Source organism: Oryx dammah, unplaced genomic scaffold (genome assembly GCF_014754425.2).
Source record: "Oryx dammah isolate SB20612 unplaced genomic scaffold, SCBI_Odam_1.1 HiC_scaffold_5, whole genome shotgun sequence".
In the NCBI taxonomy this organism is placed as follows: Eukaryota; Metazoa; Chordata; class Mammalia; order Artiodactyla; family Bovidae; genus Oryx; species Oryx dammah.
The window spans coordinates 101,474,618-101,500,149 of record NW_024070189.1 but is presented as its reverse complement, the minus strand read 5'-3'; the positions used below and the strand labels follow the sequence as shown (position 1 = coordinate 101,500,149).

The following is a 25,532-nucleotide window of genomic DNA, read 5'->3' as shown; positions in this document are numbered from 1 at the left end:
ACCCTTACGGCAGAAAGAGAAGAGGAACTAAAAAGTCTCTTGGTGAAAGTGAAAGAGGAGAGTGAAAAAGTTGGCTTAAAGCTCAACATTCAGAAAATGAAGATCATGGCATCTGGTCCCATCACTTCATGGGAAATAGATGGGAAAACAGTGGAAACAGTGTCAGACTTTATTTTGGGGGGCTCCAAAAATCACCGCAGATGCTGACTGCAGTCATGAAATTAAAAGACGCTTACTCCTTGGAAGGAAAGTTATGACCAGCCTAGACAGCATATTCAAAAGCAGAGACATTACTTTGCCAACTAAGTTCCGTCTAGTCAAGGCTATGGTTTTTCCTGTGGTCATGTATGGATGTGAGAGTTGGACTGTGAAGAAGGCTGAGCGCCAAAGATTTGATGCTTTTGAACTGTGGTGTTGGAGAAGACTCTTGAGAGTCCCTTGGACTGCAAGGAGATCCAACCAGTCCATTCTGAAGGAGATCAGCCCTGGGATTTCTTTGGAAGGAATGATGCTAAAGCTGAAACTCCAGTACTTTGGCCACCTCATGCGAAGAGTTGACTCATTGGAAAAGACTCTGATGCTTGGAGGGATTGGGGGCAGGAGGAAAAGGGGACAACAAAGGATGAGATGGCTGGATGGCATCACTGCCTCGATGGACGTGAGTCTGAGTGAAGTCCGGGAGTTGGTGATGGACAGGGAGGCCTGGCGTGCTGTGATTCATGGGGTCACAAAGAGTCAGACACGACTCAGTGACTGAACTGAACTGAACTACTCGCCTTAACACCTTGTCTCCCAACTTACTGGCTTATGTGGCAAGCAGAGTGAGCTTGGACTAAGTAACAAATCTACAGAAACAGAAAAGCAGATTAGTGGTTGCCAAGGGCTAGGGGCGTGGGGCGGGGCAGGGATGAGGTATGACTACTTAATGCACACAGGGTCTCTTTTCAGAGTGACAAGATGTTCTGGAACTAGATAGAGGTGATGCTTATGCAGTGTTGTGAATGTACTAAATGGCGCTTTAAAAATGGTTGAAATAATGATCTTTATGTCTCTGGATATTGCAGATATCCACCTGGTAACAGGGCCTTAGGACAGAACAAGACTAGAGGGCCCTTTCAGGTTGGGAGGTCCCCTTGGAAGAGATGATGTTTAAGCTGAGACTTAGAGACTAGCCAAGAGGAGATGGCCACGCAGAGAGCTGGAGGAGGGGCCTGCAGTCTGTGGACACAGCCTGAGCAAAGGTTGGGCGGTGGACCTGGCCTGGTGGAGGCTGGAGCAGCAGGAGATGACCTTGGTCTTGACTTTAGTCCTGAAGGGGAGGGAATCCTTTTGTTAATGTGTGCGGGCAGAAAGAGGACAGAGGAAAGCCTAGCTAGACTTGTCATGGTGCCCCAGGCACCCACAGTGCAGACAAAACCTACTCCCAATTTGGATGGACTCTAGAACCTTCTAGGGGAACATAGGGTGGCAGAGGGAACTGGGAGAGGGTGAGCGGGAAGGCTTCTCAGGTCACAAGGCTCCATGGGACCCTCTTCTCTGCAGGAATGCTCACTGAATCCTAGTACCCCTCTTGGGCTGCAGCTCATGACTGACCCACAATTCATGACTGACCCAATATTTCAGCCGTCATCATTAGCCAGGATGAGATACTGCTGCTGGCATGAGGCCCACATTCTCCAGATTCCAGATTTTGGAAGGAGACCTAGAAGTGGGTGCCCGGGGGAGAGGAGCCCAGAAACAGCTCTGGTTTCCTGGGTGCGGCCCCTGAACAAGGCCCAGAGCTGAGCTTTCTGCACACACCATAGTCTTGCTTAGTCCTAGCAGCATGTAGGAGGGTGGGGTTATGACTATCCCTGTGTGATGGACAAGGAAAACCAAGTCCAGATTGATCAGCACTGCCCCAGATGTGGAGCTGGGTTGGGACCCCTAGGTCTGACTCCAAGCCCCCACCCAGACCCAGCCCTTCACTTGCTGCGATCTGGACTCTGAGGCTATCAGAATGACCCAGTGGGGCCAAACCTAACTTAGGCCAAGGAAGTGACGAACTGGACTTAGGCACAGACTTCAACTTATATAGCTATTATTCCCTTCCTAGGCAGTGCCTAAGAAATCACTTTAGATTATTTGCTGACAGGTCCCTGTATTAGGATGAATAGGATCCGCCTATAATTCATGTCCACCCAGAATCTCAGAATACGATCTTATTTGAGTCATAAAGCCAAATGCATTTGGGTCTTTGCAAATGTAATTAGTTAAGATGAGGTCATACTGGATTAGGGTGGGCCCTCGATCCAATAGGACTGGTGCTCTTATGAGAAGAGGGAAATCTGGACCCTTCCTTTTGGCTTCCCCAGGTGGTGCAGTGGTAAAGAATCTGCCTGCCAGTGCAAGAGACAAGAGACTCAAGTTCAGTTGCTGGGTTGGGAAGATCCCCTGGAGAAGAAAATGGCAATCCACTCTAGTATTCTTGCCTGGAAAATTCCATGGCCACAGGATCCTGGCAGGCTACAGCCCGTGGGGTTGCAAAGAGTCGGACACGACTAAAGCAACTTAGCACAGCACAGCACATGCACAATACGATACAAAAAGGCTACAGACCAACTGCCTCTTCTGAGGTGCCCGAGGCAAAAGCAGAGTACTGCGCATGATCCCTGCGCCCAGGACCAAGAAGAGGGTGGGCAGCCACCTGAGCTACACCTCCTGCCCAACCTACTGATCTGCCCCCACCCCCACCTAAGGAACTATCTCAACTCCGATCTCAGTGAGCATCAGTTTCTTTCTTCTTAAAAAAATTTTTTAAAATATTTATTTATTTATCTTCATCAGGTCTTAGTTGCTGCACTCAGGATCTTTCTTTGTGGTACATGGACTCTCTAGCTGAGGCACGTGGCCTTAGTTGCCCTGATGCACGTGGGACCCTAGCTCCCCAATCAGGGACTGAACCTGCATGCCCTGCATTGCAAGGTGGATTCTTAACCACTGGACAATCAAGGAAATTTCAGCACCTGTTTCCTGTTCTCACTTCCTTGTACTGCAGTCTTGCCTGAATTTCCGGCCTCTTATCAATTTCTATTGATTTAACAGTCCAAAGGGATACGCAGATGGCACTGGGAAGGAACCTATCTGCCAGTGTAGAAGATGTGAGAGATGCGGGTTTGATCCCTAGGATGGAAGGTCCCCTGGAGGAGGGTATGGCAACCCATTCCAGTATTCTTGCCTGGAGAATCCCACTGACAGAGGAGCCTGGTGGGCTATAGTCCATGGGGTCACAAAGAGCTGAACACGACTGAAGTGACTGAACACACACACCAAAGAGTCCAAGGACCCTGGTATGGAACAACTGGAGCAATGTATCAACAAGCCAAGGTACACCAAAGATTGCCAACAGCCACTAAAATCTGGGAGAGAGGCAAGGAATATATTCTCCAGTCTTCAGAAGGAACCAACTGTGCCAACACTTTTATTTTCAGATTTCAGACTGCCAGAACGGTGAGGGAATAAGTTCTTGTTGTTTAAGCCACCTGGTCTGTGGTCTTATACTACAGCAGCTACAGGACTGTAATAAAGACCCCAGAAGTGGTTGTTGCATCTGCAAACAGTATTCACTCCTGCCGTGGACTGGAACTGCAAATAACAACTGGAAAGCCCTCTGCCAACGTGCATCTGCTCTCTACACTGCTGTGAAATTGCTTGGACATTTTCACGATGCAAAAGAGCAGGACATGGCATGTACATAAGCAGCATCGGGGGGGCTGGCTTTGGGGAAATCTGCATGGCAGAGATCTTGTCCTTAGTGTTTGCCTTGACCTCTGCTGAGCCCTGGACTGAGCATCTTAAGGTCGGGTGTGTGAAACCCACCTTCTCGTTACTGATCTTTACAATTCAACTGCAAAGTGGAACTGAGCTGTTTGGGGCTTCTGTGAGATGCTGGAAATACAGAGTCAGAGAGGGAGGGAGAAAAAGCCAAGCCCTGCCAGTGTGGGTATTCCCAAAGCACACTGTTTTCTTTTCGGAAATATATACGCAAACAAGTGTATTTGCATGTATTTCCATGTGCCATCATTGCTCTATTGAGATATTGTTGACATGCCATCAAATTCACCTGTGTTCAGCATACAGATCAATGATTCTTCATAAATTTACAGATGACATAAATTTACATTATGACAACCCAGTTTTAAAATATCTCTTCATGCACTTGTCTGCCATTTGTATATCTTTTTTTGGGATTCTTCCTCAAAGTCCGCCCTGGGAGGGAGCTCACACTAAGCAGATGCAGAGGCCTCTGCTTGTCTGTCGAGCCAGCACCCCTAGTCCTCACACGCTGGGGGCATAGCAGACACGGGGTGAATGACATCCCACAAGTGTGGGAAGATCCCCCAGTCAGCGGGAGGTGAACATGCTTGGGTCTTGCTGAAATAGCCTTCCTGCATCCCTCTCCCTGGTAACTCTTCTCCCCTGACCCCATTCCTGATCTTCCCTGATATGTGGGAATCACCCATGACCCCTCCTTCCTTTATCAGTTCGTCCTTCATCCCCTGGATGGACACAGGCTGCTTCTCACTTTTCACCACCTCTGAATAATACCACTGTGAAAGTTCTTGGCCAGGTCACCTTGAAGCATCCATGTCCTTCCAGCCAGGGTCAAGGGTCACATGCAGTTTCAGCTTCATTAACATCACTGGCCACACCACAGGTGATGACCTGGCTGTGTCCTCCTGGGCAGCAAATGTCGCTCACCGCAGCTGCTCCTGCCTTGTTCCCCCTCTGGCTTGGAGGGACTGGCCATTAGGTGCTGAGCCCCTATCTCCTGCCAGCGGTGAGCTCATCAGATGCCATGTCCTGACTGCTGGGTGCTTGGTAGGCCCAGGACCTGCTGGCTACTTCTTACAATTGGACTGTCTTCTTGTCCTCCCACCCACACCCAGACCCAGATCGCCACGCCACTCATTACCGGTGCACTGGGACCTATTTAACGATCTCTTTCAGTGGGGTAAATGCAGCCAGTTCTGCCCTGACACATGCTTGAAAATGACCACGTTCTTCACACCAACCACAGGGCCCATGGGAAAAAGGAGGCAGGACGCCACTGCCAAAAACTGTATCACTGATGCATTGAAAAAATATAGGCATTTACTGATATCACCGTTGTACACTCATTAAATGGCTACGAAATGACATGCATTAACTACGGCACAAATGGCACTTGGCCTTGGAAAAATCTGAGGTTTGCGTGTGGCTGTGATGTGGGAAGGTTGCAGACTGTGGGCCACTGTGCAGTACTAGGAAGAAGTTTTCTGAAATGAAAACGGGGCTGGGCAGGGTAGCTCCTAACAGCTCAGGCAGTGTCGATGTGGAGGGTTTGTGTGTGTGTGTGTGTGTGGTTTGTAGATTCCCACGTGGCTGTGGTCAGCGTGGTGCTGTTTCCTGCATTCACTCCAGGTTTCTCGCAGACCAAATCCTGGATTAGCAGTACCACATTCCATCAAATTATGTTCAAATCTTTCCCTTATGCATCCATTGTGTTGGAACAAATTTTTGTTTTCAAAACAAGCTTTTAGGGCAGATTTGGCTGTACTCCCCCCCATGGCCAGCTTCAAGCTGCCAGGAGGAAGTCACTACGTGAGAAGAGACATGTCATCATTAGAGAGTCTTTTCACCAACAGATTCAAAGGTCAAGGATACTCCCAAGAGCACAGAGAATAGCATGATGTAGTGAAATAATGAAGGACTGATAACTTTTGCACACATCGCTTTTATTTTTAATATGGATTTTTAATAGAAAGTTGGTCTAACTTAATTTTTAGTAGTTGTTGTTTTTCAGTCTCTCTGTTGTGTCCAACTCTTTGCAAACCCATGGACTGCAGCACGCATGGATCTGTTACCCAGTGGCTCACTCAAGTGCTGGAAACGTGTCAGTGTGGGACTCTTCGCAGTGCCCCAGTGCCGCTCACGGGGGCAGGGAGGCAGTCACATGTGTGTACTGATGCCCACTCCCACCCAGGGGCCCAGCATCCAGCAGCGAGTGGTGCTCAGGCCCCAGAGGAGTCAGACAGGAAAGCAGGTTCCCTGGGATAATAAGGTCACGGCTTCTGTACTGGGCGCCACAGGGCGATGCGGAGGGCTGGATGTCGAGGGCACAGTGGTGTGCTGCCCGCTTCCTATTCACCCCATTAGTGAAGGGAGGGTTGCTGTTCAGTCACTAAGTCGTGTCCAACTCACGGACGGCAGCACTCCAGGCTTCCCTGTCCTTCACCATCTCCCAGAGCTCATGTCCATTGAGTCGGTGATGCCATCCAGCCATCTCATCCTCTGTTGTCCCCTTCTCCTCCCACCTTCAATCTTTCCCAGCATCAGGGTCTTTCCCAATAAGTTGGTTCTTCTCACCAGGTGGCCAAAGTAGTGGAGCTTCAGCTTTGGCATCTGCCCTTCCAATGAAAATTCAGGGTTGATTTCCTTTAAGATTGACTGGTTTGATGTCCTTGCTGTCCAAGGGGCTCTCAAGAGTCTTCTCCAACACCACAGTTCGAAAGCATCAATTCTTTGGTGCTCAGTCTTCTCTATGTTCCAACTCTCACAACTGTATATGACTACTGGAAAAACCACAGCTTTGACTATATGGACCTTTGTCGGCAAAGTGATGTGTCTGCCGACAGAGGATGCCTCACACTAAATAGTACAAGACAGCCAAACACGAAACACCCAACACTGAGCAGGTGAGATGGAGAGCAGTCTGTTAGTTACGTATATTCACAGCTCTGGGCAGGGTGGGGGCAAGACACAGCCAGTCATTCAGGACCACATGGGGGTTGCGCTTGGGAGCTGAGTGGACCGCCAGAGGCTGTGGGAGGCAGGCTTTGCAGTAACAAGAGGGCGGGGTGCCCTGCTTCCCTCAGGAGGGCATGATCAGCTTATCTGGATAATAAAGTGAGGGGATTCCCTGGCTGTCCAGTGGTTAGGACTCTGTACTTTCACTGCTGTGGGCATATTCCCTGATTGGGAAACTAAGATCCTAAAAGTCAGGTGGTGTGGCCAAAAAAAGAGGGAAAAACCAAGAAAGAGAAGTCTGCTAGCTAAATTGGGTGGGGGGCAGCTGGTTTGGCTGCCAGGGAAAGCAGCCAGGTATATCCTGGGTATATCCTCTCTTGCCAAGTGGGGGCTAGATTCGGCAAGAGCAGTGAACTCAGCTCGGCTTTTGGGAACCTGCATAGGCAGTACCTGAAATCTGAGGCCTTATGGGACAGGCAGTCTGGGAAGGAAGGACGGTAGAGGTCCCCCTGAAAGTGGAAGGAGGACAGGCGGATATGAGATACCAGGAGGAAGAAGGCCCCAGGAAGAAGGGGCAGCTGGCACCTAGGCTGGGTGGGGTGGTGGTGGCAGTGAGTTTAGGGTCCATGGAACCCCAGAGGTGTGTGTGACCAGAGCCCAGTGGAGGAGGGAGCACACAGAGGGGCAGGAGGCTGGCCTCGAGACTGGGGAGTGGAGCCTGGTTTATGGAGGAGAAGGGGAAGGCATGGGCTTCCCCGGATGGCTGGCGCAGTGCTAGAGAATCCGCCTGCAATGGAGCAGTTGCAGGAGACTCCGGTTCAGTCTCTGGGTCAGGAAGATCCCCCGGAGGAGGGCACGACTACTCCGCTCCCGTATCCTTGCCTGGGAAGTCTCAGGGACAGAAGAGCCTTGCAGGCTACAGTCCATAGGGTCGCAAAGAGTCGGACAGGACTGAAGTGACTTAGCACGCACGCAAGGGGAGGTGTGGAGGGGTGCGCAGATGTGAATTAAAAGGATTTCACTAGATGGCCCTGCTTGGTGCCAGCATGGCTGGGACAGGAGGCGGGCAACTCCTCCTGGTCTCTCACCATTGCTGCTGCCCTTGTTGCCCCTTGCTGCCCATTCTGGCCCCTGCACAGCCCCTTCCACCGTCCGCGGCAGCAAGTCCTACCTCTCCTGAAGCCCCCACTGCCTGCCCCCTTGGTGCTCACTGGGTGACCAGGGCTTGTGGAATGGACTGGTGGGAGAGACTGCCTGGAGGACCCACTATGCCTGGGGGGCAGGGAGGGTGCAAAGGAAGTTTCTGGAAGGAGCAGGAGTCAGGCAGGTAAAAGAGGAGACAGAGGGGAAGAGTTTAATAGAGGCAAGCAGCGGGGCTCTGCACAGGGTGGCCCAGGGCATCCAGGAACTCGGGCGAGGGGGAGCCACCAGGGCAACCCCCGGTTTGGACTTCTCGGCCTCGATAAACCGAGAGCCTGGAGGACCTGGGGCAGGAGGGGCACGTGGTCAGTTCTAGAGTACTAGAAGTAAGGTCCTGACAGCGTCAGGAGTCCCCCTTAGAGAGACCGCCTGGAAAAGTTTGCCGACCTTGGGTATGGTATGAAAGGGAAGTGCCCCAGGCAGAGGAACTACAACAGTGAGGGCACCCTGGGAGGGGCAGGAGGGGGCACCCTGCTCTCAGAGAGGGAGGGGGTCCCCGCTCACCCCTGCTGTTTGCCAGAGGGGAAAGTGAGGCCCAGAGACGGAGGGGCCTGGCCTAGGGCATCTGTGGATGGAGGAGGTGGGGAAAGGACCAACAGTCTGATGTCTGGAGGCAGCTGCGCGTCTGGAAGTTTCGTCCCTTGCCCTGCCTCAGTTTCCCCAGAGCTCAGCCCCTCCTGTGTGCACACTGAACAGGTTGCCCGGTCAAGGCAGGGGCAGGTGGGGGGCCCTGCAGGGTGTGAGGTGCAGGCGGCGCGGAGACACGGCGGCCCCCGCGTGGGGCGGGGCGGGGCTGGTCCCTGGGGTGGGGGGATGCGGGGAGGCAGTAGAAAGGGAGAGATCCAGGGAGGGGGCGCGTCGGGAGAGAGAACGGGGCTGAGTCCGGGGGTGCGAAGAGGAGGACAGGTCAGGTCCGATGAGGGGGACAGATTGGGCCAGGTCTTGGGGTGCATCCGGGTAGAGGGCGGGGAGGGTCCCAGGAGAGACTGGGGGAGAGTCGGTGGGTGGGCGGATGGGTCCGGAGAGGGGGCGGGGCCGGAGACCGGGAGGGGGTGAGCGGGGCGGGTCCGGGCAGGGGCGGGCCTGGGGACGAGGCGGGTCCGGGGAGGGGGCTGGTCGCCGGCTGCCCCAGCCTGGCCGGGCGCTGAGTGGGGGCGCATGGCGCCAGGCGCACGGCGCGGGGGCTGCGAACAAAGGGCCCCCGGCGGCGAAGCGGGGACGGCCGCGCTCGGACCCCGGCCCTGGCCTGGCCCCGGCCAGGCCCCCTCCCCCGGCGCGGCGCCCCCGCGGAGCCGGAAAATGTGGGGCGCCCAGCTCGGGCCGCTGCTCCGGCTCTTGCTGCTGCTGCTGTCGCCGCGGGACGGCGTGCGCGCTGAGCAGCCCCAGGCCCCGTGAGTAGCCCCGGGGCGAGAGAAGGCTGGGTGCCTTCTCGGGGTGGGGGACGCGGGGTCTGGCTCAGAGAGGTTCAGCCACCTGTCCAAGGCCACACAGCCTCCGAGCTGGGCGGGACCTGAGTCTTGACCCCCTCTAGCCTCACGAGTAGGACTGGCAAAGGGGCAGCCTGAGACTTCAGAAGCGCCCCCGGGAAGGTCCTGGGACTCCCCAGAGCTAAGGCAGAGAGGCCACCCCTATCTCACCTCGCCCCCTTGGTGTGACCAGGGCTGGCTTCTTGGGTGGCGATTTCAAATTATGCGTGGCTTGAAGGTAAGAGGTGCGTGTCTTGGCTGAGAAATGGAAGGAGACCTGCTGTTCGTTTTCCTTGGGAGGGCGTGGCGCTGGGGGAGGAAGTGTTTGTTTTGCTTCCACATTTTTCTTGAAGTTTACTTACAGAGCTTCTGGTGAGCTGACACAGTGAGGAGGGGAATTCTCTAGCTGCTAAGGAGAATTGCCCATGAGTTGGCTTCACAGGGAATAGTCCCAGACCTGCCAAGTTTGGGTGAGCCCTGCGGGGGGTTGTGGGCTCAGGGAGCCTGCCTCCAGCTGCCCAGGCTCAGCCTTTAGTCCAGCCCTGCCTTTATGAGCCTTGTTCAAACAGCCCTTGTATAGGAGTTCCCAGAAAACAGGTCAACAGTGAGCCGAGGTGGGCGGGGGCACCTCCAGTGCTCCTCCTCTGATTCAAGGCTTTGAAAAGTAAGACACCAAACTGCAATTCGAGCCTTGGGATTACCTCCCCTGGGCCCCGTGAAATTGGAACCCAGCAAACTTTTGACCTGATGCTTTCAAAGCTTGCTCCCTTAGGATAGCCGTTTCCAGCTGAGGGGTGATTTTTGTCTCCCTGGGGTCATTCAGCAATGTCCAGGGGTATTTTGGGTTGTCACATCAAGAGGGAGGGCTTCCCTAGTACCTGCCTGAGTCAGTAAAGAATCAGCCTGAAACGCAGGAGTGTGCCTGCGTGCTAAGTCGCTTCAGTCCTATTCGACTCTTGGCGACCCCATGGACTGCTGCCCACCAGCCTCCTCTGTCCATGGGGATTCTCCAGGCGAGGATGCTGGAGTGAATTGCCATGCCCTCCTCCAGGGAATCTTCCCAGCCCAGACATGGAACCCACATCTCTTATGTCTCCTGCATTAGGCCAGCAGGTTCTTTACCGCTAGCGCCACCTGTGAGACCCAGGTTCAGTCCCTGGGTGAGGAAGATCCCCTGGAGAAGGAAATGGCTACCCACTCCAGTATTCTTGCCTGGGAAGTCACATGGACAGGGGAGCCTGGCAGGCCACAGTCCATGGGGTTGAAGAGTCGGGTGCGACTTAGTGACTAAACCAGGTTGAAGGCAGGGATGTTACCATTCACAGGACAGCCCTCCACCGCAAAGCATGACCCTGCCCTCCATGAGAGACCCCGCCTTCTAAGGACCAAGCTCAGAGTCCCCGAGTTGCAGAGCTTTAAACCATTCTCAGGAATGCTCGCCTCTGACTAAAGTTTCCCTGGGGGGAAGGGGGGCGGATCTTACCTACTGTGAGAGGAATGGAACCTCATGAGAGACATGCAATGAGCAACCTGGGGTTCCAGATTAATTCTGGCTATAAGCCAGAGCTGTGACCCATCAGCCCAAAGGATCCCATTTTAGGAATAGCCCCAGATATCTGCTTCTCTGATCCGTGTGATTTTTGTGTGAGGCCTGGTGCTGGAGAAGGCAATGGCACCCCACTCCAGTACTTTTGCCTGGAAAATCCCATGGACGGAGGAGCCTGGTAGGCTGCAGTCCATGGGGTCACTAAGAGTCGGACACGACTGAGTGACTTCACTTTCACTTCTCACTTTCGTGCATTGGAGAAGGAAACGGCAACCCACTCCAGTGTTCTTGCCTGGAGAATCCCAGGGATGGGGGAGCCTGGTGGGCTGCCGTCTATGGGGTCGCGCAGAGTTGGACACGACTGAAGCGACTTGGTGGCAGCAGCAGCAGCAATGCCTGGTGCCAGAAAGCTCCGTGGGTTTGCATACTGTTGTAAGACCCGTACTGTCTACGCTTTGCCAAATACCACCTTTCTCAGGATGGGACTGTCCAAGAGCAACGGATGAGAAGCCAGGATCAGCCCAGCTGTCAGGGCATATCAGGGAGATAGGGATCGACGGGCAAACACTTCATCAGTGGCAACTCCTGAGGCACAGGGAAAGTTAATCTAGTTCCATCAGGTTCTTTGCACCTTTCGGTGAAGATGCTAACTCAGATCTGGATAAGGGCTTTAGAAGTGTGCAAGGAGGGACTTCCCTGGTGGTCCAGTGGCTACGAGTCCATGCTCCCAATGCAGGGGGCCTGAGTTTGATCCCTGGTCATGGAACTAGATCCTGAGTGCCACAGTTAAGACCCAACGCAGCCAAATAAAGAGATAATAAACATTAAAAAAAAACAAGTCCCAAGGAAAATGAACAGGCAAGTTGCTCAAGTGCTCTTCCACACTCAGCAGGTGCTATGTGAGACGGCCTGGGAGTTATCTGGGAGCTGGACACACTCTGTCCTGAAGGTGGCTGTATTCCCAGGTGGCAGTGGGACAGGACACACAGGTGACAGTCCGCATTGGAGTTAGATAGTCCACAACACGTCCCTGGGGTGACTGTGTGCTCCAGACCGTACATAACTGTACCGTACTCAGGATCATAACTCAGGACCATCGCGTGCCCTTGTGTACTGCTGAGGCCAGACCACGGTCACTGCACCTGCAGGTCAGTGCTGGAACCAGATGCTGCCCATCACATATGAAGCCAGGGTCTTCCCAGGTTCGCTCGAGACAGCCCCTGTCCATCCCAGTATCACTGCATGCTCTGTGCGGTGCTGGAGTCAGATAGGACATATGGGATGTGGGGTCAGTACACATGGCCGTCAGTGCTGGATCTGGACAAAACATCCATGAAACCCAGGGGCACTGCATGCTCCAGCTGGCGCAGGTCTATCCACAGGATCAGGGCATGCTCTGTCCACGGCTGAGGCCGAACACTGCGCACAGGAGCCCAGCCATTGCAGGTACTTCTTGGTGCTGAGGTGAAACAGATCATGGGACCCCAGGGTCATTACTAGGTCGATTCACTGCTGGGCAGTGCACCCACGAAAGTAGGGTCTTTGCACACACTTTTCAGCGCCGGAGTCCTATAGTATGTGTACTATAGTATGTACATGTCTCCACGGACCTCTTAGCATGTGGTATGTGAAAGAGTTTGCTCAGTCGTGTCTGACTCTTTGCAACCTTATGGCCTATAGCCCGCCAGGCTTCTCTGTTCATGGAATTCTTCAGACAAGAATACTGGAGCAAATTGCCATGCCCTCCTCCAGGGTATCTTCCCCACCCAGGGATCGAACCCAGGTCTCTTGCATTGCAGGCAGATTCCTTACTGTCTGAGCTACCAGGAAAGCCTGTGTGGTGTGTGGTAAGAGTCTAAATGCCTCTTTCTGCATGTGGACCTGAGGTTTTTTCCAAAAAAAGATTTTGAGAAATAAAATATCTCTCCTGATCTCAATGTTTGGCCCACTGTTTTCCCCTTTTTCCTGTTTCCTTCTGGGTACCTGTAGGGTTTTTATTTTTGTTTTTTAATTTGTATTGGAGCATAGCTGCTTAGCAGCAGGCAGGAGCTTCATTGCAACACGCAGGGTTTCCGAGTTGTGGCAAATGGCAGGTTTCTCTAATGAGTTGCCCTAGGACATGTGGGATCTTCGTTCCCCAGCCAGGGATCGAATCCACATTCCCTGCATTGGAAGGCAGATTGTTAATCACTGGATCACCGGGTGAGTCCCTGCTGTCTGTAGTTCTGCACCGTTGGGATTGTGCTGCCAGGCTCTCAGCATTTGCCATTGCATTATGAGCGGGTCATGTGGTTTTGGATGAGCCTTTGTGATTTTCCAGCGAATGCTGCAAAATAACAGGAGGTGGGGAGGGCCTAGGCCTCCAGGTCAGGTGCCCTAAGAGAGCCCGCCTGGCTGTGCGATCTGGTGGGTGTTCCTTCTCCTTCTGCAACGTTAGCTTTCCCATCTGGAAAACAGGATAAGGACGCCTTTCTTCCAGAAAAGTCCTCGGTCAAACTGAGGACTTTTCAGAAAGAGAGAACTGTTTTGATTTCACTGTTCCTGGTGCTTTTCCTGTTCCAGGCCATTTAGTTTGTGTTCAGGGTCTTATTCTTATACTAGTTCAACACTAATTTTGTGTTGCGTCCTTGCTTCTTCCCACTACGTTCTAGAGCTGCCTGGTTTTGTATCCTAATCTCTCACTGACTTAGGCACGTGATTTGGCTTCTCTGGGGCTTAATTTCTGACTCTGTAAATGAGAGATGTTACCACTTCTCATGGGGTGGTTTTGACCCTGTGGGATCCTGCCAGTACTGAGCCTCCAGGGGAGAGTATTTTAGTTTGTGGGTGCAGCATGCACAAAGGTCCTGTGGCAGAAGAAGCTGAGAAAAAAAGTCCAGAGGCTAAGATGTCGAGATCAAAGAGGGAGTATGGTGCTAAGTAGATCCAGAGAAACTGGATTCTTACCTACTAGGGGAGACTTCAGAGGTGAACAAGCCTTAAGGAGTTCACAGGTTGGTAGGGGACATAGACCCATAAAGTGACAGTGCCATCAGGGTGTGGTCAGGCTTAGGCGGGAGTCCACCCAGGTTGCACCCTAATTCAGCCAGGTGACCCTGAGGCTAGGAATGGGTCAGAAGCCTTCGACCTTCACTGATGTTCTCCTCTTCTGCAGGGGCTATTTGATCGCCGCACCCTCTGTCTTCCGCTCCGGAGTGGAGGAAGCCATCAGTGTGACCATCTTTAACTCCCCCAGGGAAGTCATGGTCCAGGCTCAGCTGGTGGCCCTGGGCAAGGCAGTGGCACAGAGCCAGGGAGCCATCCAGGGTAGGTCCCTGGGGTGCCTGATGGGGCCTTCTTCTCCCTCTACAGAGTTGTCTTAAGGGATCAGGCAGTGTCGGCTTCTTCCCACTCTACCCCGGAACACCGCTAGGGGAAGGAGGGCAGGTTGTATTCTCCCCACTTTACAGATGGAGAGAGTAAGGCCCAGGAGGGGCAGTCCCCTGTCCAGTCTGGAAAATCAAGGTGCTTGTTCCTCAGCAGCTCAGGTTCAGTGGGTGCCCATCTGGGTAGAGTTGGGCACCCTTTCAAGTCAGCTTTGGCTGGAGGTGGAGAGGGGGCCCAGAGGGAACCTGTGACCTTTTCAGACCTTTTTTTGAGCTTCTAGCACCCCTGAGATGTTGGATTCAGACCTGGGCTCACAGCCAGCCTGCCACTGAGTTGAGTTTAGGCCCCTTAGTCAGTTGCTCCTCTACTTTCCTCCATAAACTGCAGATAACAGTGGTGCTGGCCTCCTGGACAGAGGTGTGGAGAGTGGGTTCCAGCCTCAGGGCCTAAAGTCTAGCTGAGCAGGTAACTCATTCATCATACAGAATGAGGTGCGGCTACAGGAGATACTGAGAGAGGATGTCAGGTCTCCAAGGCCAATAAGGCAGCCCCTATTCCCCAGGGAAGCGGGGAAGGAGTGCAGGCTGTCCTGATTCCAGGGGCCAATCCTGAAACCCAAATCCGGTTGGCTTCAGTTGCTCAGTCGTATCTGGCTTTTTGCAACCCCATGGACTGTAGCCCACCGGGCTCTTCTGTCTTATGTAAGTCTCCAGGCAAGAATACTGAAGTGGGTTGCCATTCCCTTTTCCAGGGGATCTTCCTGACCCAGGGATCCAACCTGGGTCTCCTGCATTGCAGACAGATTCTTTACCGTGGTTGCCACCAAGGAGCCTAGTGGGCTACAGTCTATGGGATTGCAAAGAGTCGGACACAACTGAGTAACTAACACTTTATCAGCACAGAGTTTATGGGCTCTTCGTAACTGGAAAAGTCCTTTGGCATCAGTGGGCCAGCCTCCTGGCTCTACTTCTGGATGTACCTTTTACTCCCCAAAGCTCCAGGGGACTAGCAATTCCAGAATCTCTGAGAAACTTCTGGGATTCCCTCTAATTGGCCCAGGTTGGGTCATGTGCTCAATCCTGAACCAATCCCTGTGACCAGAGGGAAGGCCTATGCTGATTGGTCCATTTTGGATTATGTGCTCAACTCAGACCCAATCCCTGTGACCAGGTGGACCATGCTGATTGGCCCATTTTAGGCCATATGCTCAACCCTAAACAAATTGCTATAACTAAGAGGAAATCTTGTGTAGATTTGCATAGAGCCTCAGGAGAGATGAGCAGTGCCCCACTAGGAGCTGGGCAGTTGGCTCCTCCAAGAAAGCAGAGAATGGACACTGGAAGGCAAAACCAGTAGATTCTGGCTAGTCCTAGAGGCCAAAGAGCCCAGACAAGTGTCAGACAACAAATGAGTCATTTGGGTAGAAGAGAGAGGTTGATGGGAGACTAGTTAGACGCATTGGAGTAAGGTCCACTGGGGACCTCAGACTGCTCTCTCTCCACCCTCTCCTTGGTCCGCTCCCATGGAGTTTTCTCTTTGCTCCCTTCACAGCTTACCTTGGGCAAGGGCTGGGGTGAAGTGAATTAAGTATGCAGGCTGGCCAACCTTCCCCTGAATAGGTCGGTTTTGTCCATCTCCTCTGGTCTTCAGTACTCGTCAGCTTGGAGGAAACCTCTCATTTCTGCCAATCCCAACCCAGCCCAGGCCAGACCAGCATGACCCAGGGTGTGTGTTTGTCCACAGAAAACCCCTCTGGGTTGAGAAAACCCTTGTTTGTAAGGCTGTGTCTCAAGGAGGCAGAAAAACACAGCTCCTGATGTAACTGTTTTCATTTTATTTTCATATTTTAGATAAAGGAACCATCAAACTCAAGGTAAGCCTGTGAATTTTTAAAATCAGAGGCCCTACCTTGGGAATAAAGAATTGAGTTGGAATGGAACAAGAGAAGTTGCATGCGTTGTGAAGAAAATCATTAATGGTGATGTTAAAAATAAATAACAAAGGGAAAGAAAGATTAGAAAAGGAGAAAACCCACCCATAATCTCATGCCTCCTACTTTTTACATTTTTATGTTTCCCATAAATCTTTGTCCACATAAAGACATTTTCTTTCATAGTTGCAATTAAAGGGTCTATTGTCTTCCCTTCTATTTTCTCTCAACATGTTGCATAAACATACTTCCATGTTTCCACATCCCTATAATTATAATTTGCCTCCTATTGTAAACAGCATCCCACTGCGTCTCTTTTATATACTAATTTACGAACACCCCCCGCCCTCACACACACAGTTGTACGTGCTTAGATTTTTTTTCTTGTTTTCAGGATTTTGATAATGTAATCCAAAAGTTGAGAGCATATTTGTGCATGAAGCTATATTAACTTTCTGGATGCCTGCCTTAAGCTGAACACCCTGAAAGAAGAACTATCAGATCAGGATCCAAGGCTCTTGCTGGGTCCTGTTTTGTCTTAGAAGACTCAGCAGTGCGTGTGCGCGGCCTCACCGGCTATACATTAGAGATCAGCTTTCCTGCAGCCTTGTTGACACTGAATATTATTATTTTAAAATTATTTGACATATCAAACTGCATGTAGGTCATTCTCTGACGTGGACTTTTTAACTTGAGTCCTTGGATTTCAAGGCGATCGTAAGCCTTGAAATTGTCGGCATTTTCTGGGTTAGCTCATCCTTAACGCTTACCAGATGCTCCAAGGAGTCCCTGAAAGGATGGGCTAAATAGAGACTTGTTCTAAATTATAATGTCCCCTCCCCTGTGCCCTTCCCCAGTTATTTTAACGAAGTCCTAGGCGATTCCTCTTCCAAGGTATGGGATGCATCATTAGTGTCTCATTGCCATGGGGCAGTGGTCTTCCTGCCCTATTGTTAATGTTAGAATAGAATTCTTTCTCTAGAGTTCCCTCCAGATGGAGGGGGCTGATGCTTGCAATGTCCCAAGACAATTTTGGTTTTCACAACTTGGGGAGCAGGAATGGGGGTTGCTACTGGCTTCTAATGGGTAGAGACCAGGGATGCTGCTCAACATTCTAAAATGCACAGGACGGCCCCTCCACTGAGAATGAACCAGCCAGATGTCAGCATTTGGAAAGCTCAGGATAAATAGGCTAGAGCCACCCTTGCTGGCTTTCTGTGAGCAGATCTGCTTCTTTTGAATCAGCAAGTGGGGCTGTCATATCCACTGATAGATTGACTACTTAGGGAAAAAAGGAAGCCTTGTATATTTTATTTAGAGAAGTACTTTTAATAAAGCATGTGTGCGTGCTAAGTTGCTTCAGTCGTGTCCAACTCTTTGTGACGCTGTGGACCGTATCCCACCAGGCTCCTCCGCCCGTGGGGTCTCCAGGCAAGAATACTGGAGTGGGTTGCCATGCCCTCCTCCAGGGGATCTTCCTGACCCAGGGATTGAACCCAGGCCTGTCACAACTGCTGCTTTTGCAGGCGGGTTCTTTGCCACTAGCGCCGCCTGGGAAGCCCCTTAGTAAAGCATTCTACTCATTAGAAAAAAAGAAAGAAAGCAAGGCTGTCCCAACAGGGTTAAGATTAGGTGCTGTCCCTGACTGCCCAACGGCGCTTAAGAAGGCACTCTTCACAGGCTAGATCCTGGGTGGAGGCCAGAGACGCTGCTCAACACCTTAGAGAGACAGGACGCTCCCATCCCCACCCCTGCAGAGGATGACTCAGTCCTAAACATCAGTAGTTCTGAGGTTGAGACAGTCTGCTCTGTGGAAACACCGTCTGGGCAGCAGACATGAGAGAAGCTGCTCTTGTGGGTGTTGGACCCGCCCCCTCCACCCACTACCCCATCCCTACCTGCCTTGGGGACCTGAGTGCTTCCAGGGACACATTTTAGAAACCAGTGCTGTGGGACCCAGGGTTACCACTGGCTACCAAGGGCAGGCCCTGCCCAGTCTGTGCCTTGTCTTCTCACCTGTGCAGTGAGGATGGCGATAAGAGGTCTTTAATGGGACTTGCAGGCAAACATGCCTAAAACCTCATGATGTTTTATTCCAGTTTTTCAGACTTACCCATGCATCTGTGTAACCAAGACCCATTAAATCCCAAGCATGAAGTTGGACACATTCCTTGCTCTCACCCTCCAGCCTCATTGGTGGTGGGTAAAGGGGTGGGTCAGACAGGAAGCCCCCAATTACATAAATGTGATCACTTCAGAGACTAGCAAGTGTCCTGTTTTATTTTAAAATATGTCAGGGAAAGAGGATGCTGAGGAGTCGGGGTAGAATCTAGAATCACATTTTGTATGGCAAGAGGGCCCCTCTGAGCTGAAACTGGCAGGAAGCAACATGCGGGGGAGGGCATTCTAGGTGGAGGGAACAGCCAGTGCAAAGGTCCTGGGACAGGAAGGAGGCAAAGTAAGGCAGCCAGTGGCCTGGAGTGGAGCCAGCTAAGAGCCCCAGTAAACAGTGGGAGTTAGATCCCCCGTCTGTGGAATCGGCCATGACCCGAATTCCTCTGCATTGCGTGGTTTCCATTTCAGAGAGGAACCTGGTGCCTGTCACCACCATCCATGGGGTCTGTTGTGTATCGTGTCTTTATAGTCATGATCACCCATCGGTACTATGATGTGCTGGAAACTCAGAGGGTCCAATGAGTCTGGTGGCTTCTCTCCCAGGATGAGTTTTGCATGCCCACGGAGTCCAGGAGTCTGGGACCCACACCCGGAGCCCCAGAGGCTTCCCTGGCCTGGAGGGGCAGGGTGCTGGGCGTTAATCTGGGTGGTGGACAGGCCTGCGGTAGAACTGGCTCCTCCACACAGCCCTCCTCTGGCTGCGGGTAGCCAGTCTCAGGGAGCCTCGTGCTTTAGCCGGACCCCAGGCCCGCCACCTTCACCCTCAGCTGGAGGTGCGGCACCAGCTTTGCCTGGCCATCTCCCCTGCTTGGATCTCAGCCCCAAGTCCTTGGCTGTCATTGATGCTGAAGGAGTGAATGTGAATGATGGAGGTCGGGGTGGGGAAGGGGATCAACTCAGTTTAGAACATTCTAGAAAGACCTCTGGTGGTTGGCAGGTAGTGAAAGTGTTAGTTGCTCAGTCGTGCCCGACTCTGCAACCCCATGGACTGTAGCCCACCAGCCGCCTCTGTCCATGGGATTCTCCAGGCAAGAATACTGGAGTGGGTTGCCATTCCCTTCTCCAGGGGATCTTCCTGACCCAGAGACTGAACCTGGGTCTCCTGCACTGCAGGCAGATTCTTTATTGTCTGAGCCACCAGGGAAGCCTGCCTCTTAAAGTTGAGATTTTAATTGAAAATGGTGGCTCTGTGGCTTTCGAGACCTGGGGCAGGTTCACTGCATGTCCCCAAAGGTCACATATGATCCTTTCTGTTCTCAGGGGCAGCTTCTTGGTCCCTGCACCTCCAAACCACCTGTTGGCACACAGCCCCTCGATATCCCCCACCAGCTCCCTCCTACCTGTCCATGCCCACTCCCCTGGGTGGCCTGAGAATTTTCCCTTGTTGCATGAAGGTCTTTGGCCAATGCTGAGAGGTTTACAGAAACAGAAGCAGGTGAGGATTTTGGGATCAGAGCAAGAGGATTATCCTCGGGTTGGTCCTGAAGATCAACTGCAGTTAGGAGGGACCCAACTGTCCTGAGGTGCGCCCTCCTGAGGGGTGCCCTCCTGAGGGTAGCAGGTGGGCAGGCAGGGAGGGTCTCTCAGATGATGTTCACAGCAGACAAGAGGGGCAGCCCGAGGAAGGCACTGGAGGAACGCAGAAGGCCCTGCCACACCTAGCCCTCATCCACCAGGTGGGCACACTGGCGTGAGGATGGTCCGATAATTCAGCAGTCCACTTAGGGGGGTTCCCAGTGATGGTGACAAGGGTCTTTTTACCCTTTGAGGGACCACGCAGGGGGCTGCTGACAACCATAAGAGGAACACCCCGCATTTGGATGGCTTTAGGGACTGGTAGTTCGTGTAGCTCACAGTGTGGACTGCTGGCCACTGGCTACCCACCTGGTGGGTGCCAGGGGTTCATAGCATCGCATACACAGTGCTTGGCCACACCCGGGGAGCCGTGACTTTCGTTCTCTTTAACCACAAAAGGGGCTGCCCCAACCAGTAACGCTGAAGAAGCTGAAGTTGAACGGTTCTATGAAGACCTTTTAGAACTAACACCCAAAAAAGATGTCCTTTTCATTATAGGGCACTGGAATGCAAAAGTAGGAAATCAAGAAACACCTGGAGTAACAGGCAAATTTGGCCTTGGAATGTGGAATGAAGCAGGGCAAAGACTAATAGAGCTTTGCCAAGAAAATGCACTTGTCATAGCAAACACCTTCTTCCAACAACACAAGAGAAGACTCTACACATGGACATCACCAGATGGTCAACACCAAAATCAGATTGATTATATTCTTTGCAGCCAAAGATGGAGAAGCTCTATACAGTCAGCAAAAACAAGACCAGGAGCTGACTGTGGCTCAGATCATGAACTCCTTATTGCCAAATTCAGACTGAAATTGAAGAAAGTAGGGAAAACTGCTAGACCATTCAGGTATGAACTAAATCAAATCCCTTATGATTATACAGTAGAAGTGAGAAATAGATTTAAGGGACTAGATCTGATAGATAGAGTGCCTGATGAACTATGGAATGAGGTTCGTGACATTGTACAGGAGACAGGGATCAAGACCATCCCCATGGAAAAGAAATGCAAAAAAGCAAAATGGCTGTCTGGGGAGGCCTTACAAATAGCTGTGAAAAGAAGAGAAGCGAAAAGCAAAGGAGAAAAGGAAAGATATAAGCATCTGAATGCAGAGTTCCAAAGAATAGCAAGAAGAGATAAGAAAGCCTTCTTCAGTGATCAATGCAAAGAAATAGAGGCAAACAACAGAATGGGAAAGACTAGAGATCTCTTCAAGAAAATTAGAGATACCAAGGGAACATTTCATGTAAAGATGGGCTCAATAAAGGACAGAAATGGTATGGACCTAACAGAAGCAGAAGATATTAAGAAGAGGTGGCAAGAATACATGGAAGAACTGTACAAAAAAGATCTTCACGACCCGGATAATCACGATGGTGTGATCACTCATCTAGAGCCAGACATCCTGGAATGTGAAGTCAAGAGGGACTTAGAAAGCATCACTACGAACAAAACTAGTGGAGGTGATGGCATTCCAGTTGAGCTGTTTCAAATCCTGAAAGATGATGCTGTGAAAGTGCTGCACTCAATATGCCAACAAATTTGGAAAACTCAGTAGCGGCCACAGGACTGGAAAAGGTCAGTTTTCATTCCAATCCAAAGAAAGGCAATGCCAAAGAATGCTCAAATTACTGCCCAATTGCACTCATCTCACACGCTAGTAAGATAATGCTCAAAATTCTCCAAGCCAGCCTTCAGCAATACGTGAACCGTGAACTTCCTGATGTTCAAGCTGGTTTTAGAAAAGGCAGAGGAACCAGAGATCAAATTGCCAACATCCACTGGATCATGGAAAAAGCAAGAGAGTTCCAGGAAAACATCTACTTCTGCTTTATTGACTATGCCAAAGCCTTTGACTGTGTGGATCACAAGAAACTGTGGAAAATTCTGAAAGAGATGGGAATACCAGACCACCTGACCTGCCTCTTGAGAAATCTGTATGCAGGTCAGGAAACAACAGTTAGAACTGGACATGAAACAACAGACTGGTTCCAAATAGGAAAAGGAGTACGTCAAGGCTGTATATTGTCACCCTGCTTATTTAACTCCTATGCAGAGTACATCATGAGAAACGCTGGGCTGGAAGAAACACAAGCTGGAATCAAGATTGCCAGGAGAAATATCAATAACCTCAGATATGCAGATGACACCACCCTTATGGCAGAAAGTGAAGAGGAACTAAAAAGCCTCTTGATGAAAGTGAAAGAGGAGAGTGAAAAGGTTGGCTTAAAGCTCAACATTCAGAAAACGAAGATCATGGCATCCGGTCCCATCACTTCATGGGAAATAGATGGGGAACCAGTGGAAACAGTGTCAGACTTTATTTTTTTGGGCTCCAAAATCACTGCAGATGGTGGCTGCAGCCATGAAATTAAAAGACGCTTACTCCTTGGAAGAAAAGTTATGACCAACCTAGATAGTATATTCAAAAGCAGAGACATTACTTTGCCGACTAAGGTCCGTCTAGTCAAGGCTATGGTTTTTCCTGTGGTCATGTATGGATGTGAGAGTTGGACTGTGAAGAAGGCAGAGGGCTGAAGAATTGATGCTTTTGAACTGTGGTGTTGGAGAAGACTCTTGAGAGTCCCTTGGACTGCAAGGAGATCCAACCATCCATTCTGAAGGAGATCTGTCCTGGGATTTCTTTGAAAGGAATGATGCTAAAGCTGAAGCTCCAGTACTTTGGCCACTCATGAGAAGAGTTGACTCATTGGAAAAGACTCTGATGCTGGGAGGGATTGGGGGCAGGAGGAGAAGGGGACAACAAAGGATGAGATGGCTGGATGGCATCACTGACTAATGGACGTGAGTCTGATTGAACTCCGGGAGTTGGTGATGGACAGGGAGGCCTGGCATGCTGCGATTCATGGGGTCGCAAAGAGTTCAGACTGAGCGACTGAACTGAAGTGAACTGATAGGTTACGACTCACAAGCATGGCTGTTCCACTCATTACTTAAAAAAAAAAAAAGGCATTATATAGGGAGGCTTCCATCCCTAGAACGTTGGAAATTTTGCCCAAGAAAAATGTGAACTCCTGGGCAAATCCTTAAGACTGCAGTGGAGCTTTGTTATTATTGTTGTTCTATCTGTCTAAGGTGGCAAAAAAGAATTTTTTTAACCACTTTAACTGTTTATTATTTTTTAAAGTTTTTTTTTTTTTTTTTTGGCCATGCTGTGAGACCTGTGGGATCTTAGTTTCTGGACCAGAGATTGAACCCGGGCCCTTGGCAGTGACAGCGCCAAGTTGTAACCACTGGACCATCAGGGAATCCCCCCTACTTTAACCATCTTAAAGTGGACAGTTCATTGGCGTTTAGCACATCACAGTGTGGTGCGATCCCCACCCCTGTCTAGTTCCAGAGTAGGGAACAATTTTGTCACCCTAAAAGGAAACCCCATCCCGTTAGCTGTCACCACTTCCTAGCTCCCTCCAGCCCCTGGTACCCACTGATCTGCTTTCTGTCTCTATGGATTAGCCTGCCCTGGACATTTCATATAAATGGGATTGGATAATGTGTGTGCAGTGAGACAAAGCAGAGGCACAAACATTATTTATATATATGACATATAAAAACTATGTAAGGTACCATGTATTTATACATATGAAGCTTCCCAGGTGGCTCAGTGGTAAAGAATCTGCCCGCCAATGCGGGTGACATGGGTTCGATCCCTAGGTCGGGAAGATCCTCTGGAGAAGGAAATGGCAACCCATTTCCAGGGGCCTGGCAGGTCACAGTCCAAGGGGTTGCAAAGAGTCAGCATACGTGTATACGAAGGGCCTGGGGTCTCCATCGCCACCTCTTCCCAACTCACCAGCGAGGATCGTATTTGGGTAAGATGTTCTACATAGCCCTTATGGTAACTCCAAGGCTAATTCTGTAGGGCTAAGAATATTTTTGCAAGTTTGCAGTGCCAGGAGAGAAGGCCTGTCATGTCAAGGTGGACCAGCATTTCTCAGTCTTGGTAGCACTGACATTTGGGGCCTGATCATTCCTTGCTGTGGGGCCGTCCTCTGCATCTCAGGGTCTTGAACAGCATCCCTGACCTTCACCCACCAGATGCCAGTAGCACCCGCTCCCTGCAACTATGACACCTAAAAATGTCTCCAGAAACTGCCAAGTGTTCCCTGGGAGGAACAGTCACCCCTGGGTGTGCTTCCCTGACTTAGACCTCCACTCTGCTTTCTCAATACCTGGATCCCTTCCAGAGCGACACTCCCTGCCCAAAGCTCCATGCTCTGCCTGCAGGTGCCCTCGGGCCTCCGGGGTCAGGCCCTCCTGAAGGTGTGGGGCCGTGACTGGCGGGTGGAGGAGGGCTCCCTCTTCCACAACCAAACTTCGGTGACCGTGGACAGCCGAGGAGCCTCCGTATTCATTCAGACTGACAAGCCAGTGTACAGACCCAAGCACCGAGGTGGGCGGCCAGCGCGGGCTGGGGGGGAGGGCCAGCCGTGGATGGGATCTGCCATACCCCTCTGTCCTTTCTTCCAGTGCTCATCAGCATCTTCACCGTCACCCCAGACCTGAGGCCCGCCAGTGAAAAGGTGAGATCAGCTTCTAAAACCATGTGCCCGGGACTCACCCACTGGGGTCCAGCCTGGCCAGCGTCATCATCTACAATTTGCCTTTCCTCCTGCCTCTTCCAATTTCTACCTGCATTCTTGGTTTCTTCCCGGGGCTCCACATCTGCTAGGGGAGCCAGGAGGGAGGTCTGTGTGACAGAGAGAGGCAAGGGCATTAGTGGAAGTGCTTCCTCCAGATGTCCCTGCGGTGGCCAGTGGTCCTCCATATGGGTAGCTGCCTGTTTTTCTCTGGAGGTTGGTTGAGGGCCTGAAATGGGTGAAGTCCAAGAAGGATAAATCACAAGACATTGAATTCAAAGTGCCAAGTTTCCTGGTGCCTCTGATATGGACACCCCCGAGCTGATGGGGCTAGCCACGCATGGGACCCAGCAGAACGTGTCGTTGGGTTCAGGAGGCACAGGTGTGCAAGCAGTTGTCCTTCCCTGGAGCCAGTGTGGAGTGTTCAGTTTGGCAATGATGGGCACCAGAGATAAAAGCATGTATCCCAGGCCTTAAAGGAACCTGGCATCCCTAGAAACAACCCAGTTGCCACCTGTGAGGGCTGCTTAGATGAGCTGTCTTTCTTGGGGTGTGGAGGAGGAGTCTGCGAGGGAGGGCAGGGCTGTGATCAGGAGCAAAGAACAGAGACCACTAAATGGGGCTCAGCCACCCTCATTGCCATTGGCAACTGCGTGAGCTTGCTGGGAGGCTTACAGGGCAGAAATGCATTCATTCCCAGTTCTGGAGGCTAGAAGTCTAAGATCAGGGTGTGAGTAGAATTGATTCCTTCCAAGAACCATGTGACGTAAGAACTGGACATAAGGAAGGCTGAGCGCAGAAGAACTGACGCTTTCCAATTGTGGTGCTGGAGAAGACTCTTAAGAGTTCCTTGGATTGCATGGAGCTCAAACCAGTCAATCCTAAAGGAAATCAACCCTGAATA

The 25,532-nt window shown here is 51.4% G+C and overlaps 1 protein-coding gene across 1 annotated transcript in view; it reads left to right on the top strand.

The window, feature by feature from the left end:
• Nucleotides 1-9,126: 9,126 nt before the first annotated feature.
• Nucleotides 9,127-25,532, top strand: part of CPAMD8 (C3 and PZP like alpha-2-macroglobulin domain containing 8) — a 96,833-nt gene continuing 80,427 nt past the window's right edge. The window contains exons 1-5 of the mRNA XM_040241671.1: nucleotides 9,127-9,359; nucleotides 14,135-14,286; nucleotides 16,197-16,219; nucleotides 24,276-24,441; nucleotides 24,519-24,571. Coding sequence (XP_040097605.1) covers nucleotides 9,127-9,359; nucleotides 14,135-14,286; nucleotides 16,197-16,219; nucleotides 24,276-24,441; nucleotides 24,519-24,571 — 627 coding nt within the window. The remainder of the gene's footprint in view (nucleotides 9,360-14,134; nucleotides 14,287-16,196; nucleotides 16,220-24,275; nucleotides 24,442-24,518; nucleotides 24,572-25,532) is intronic.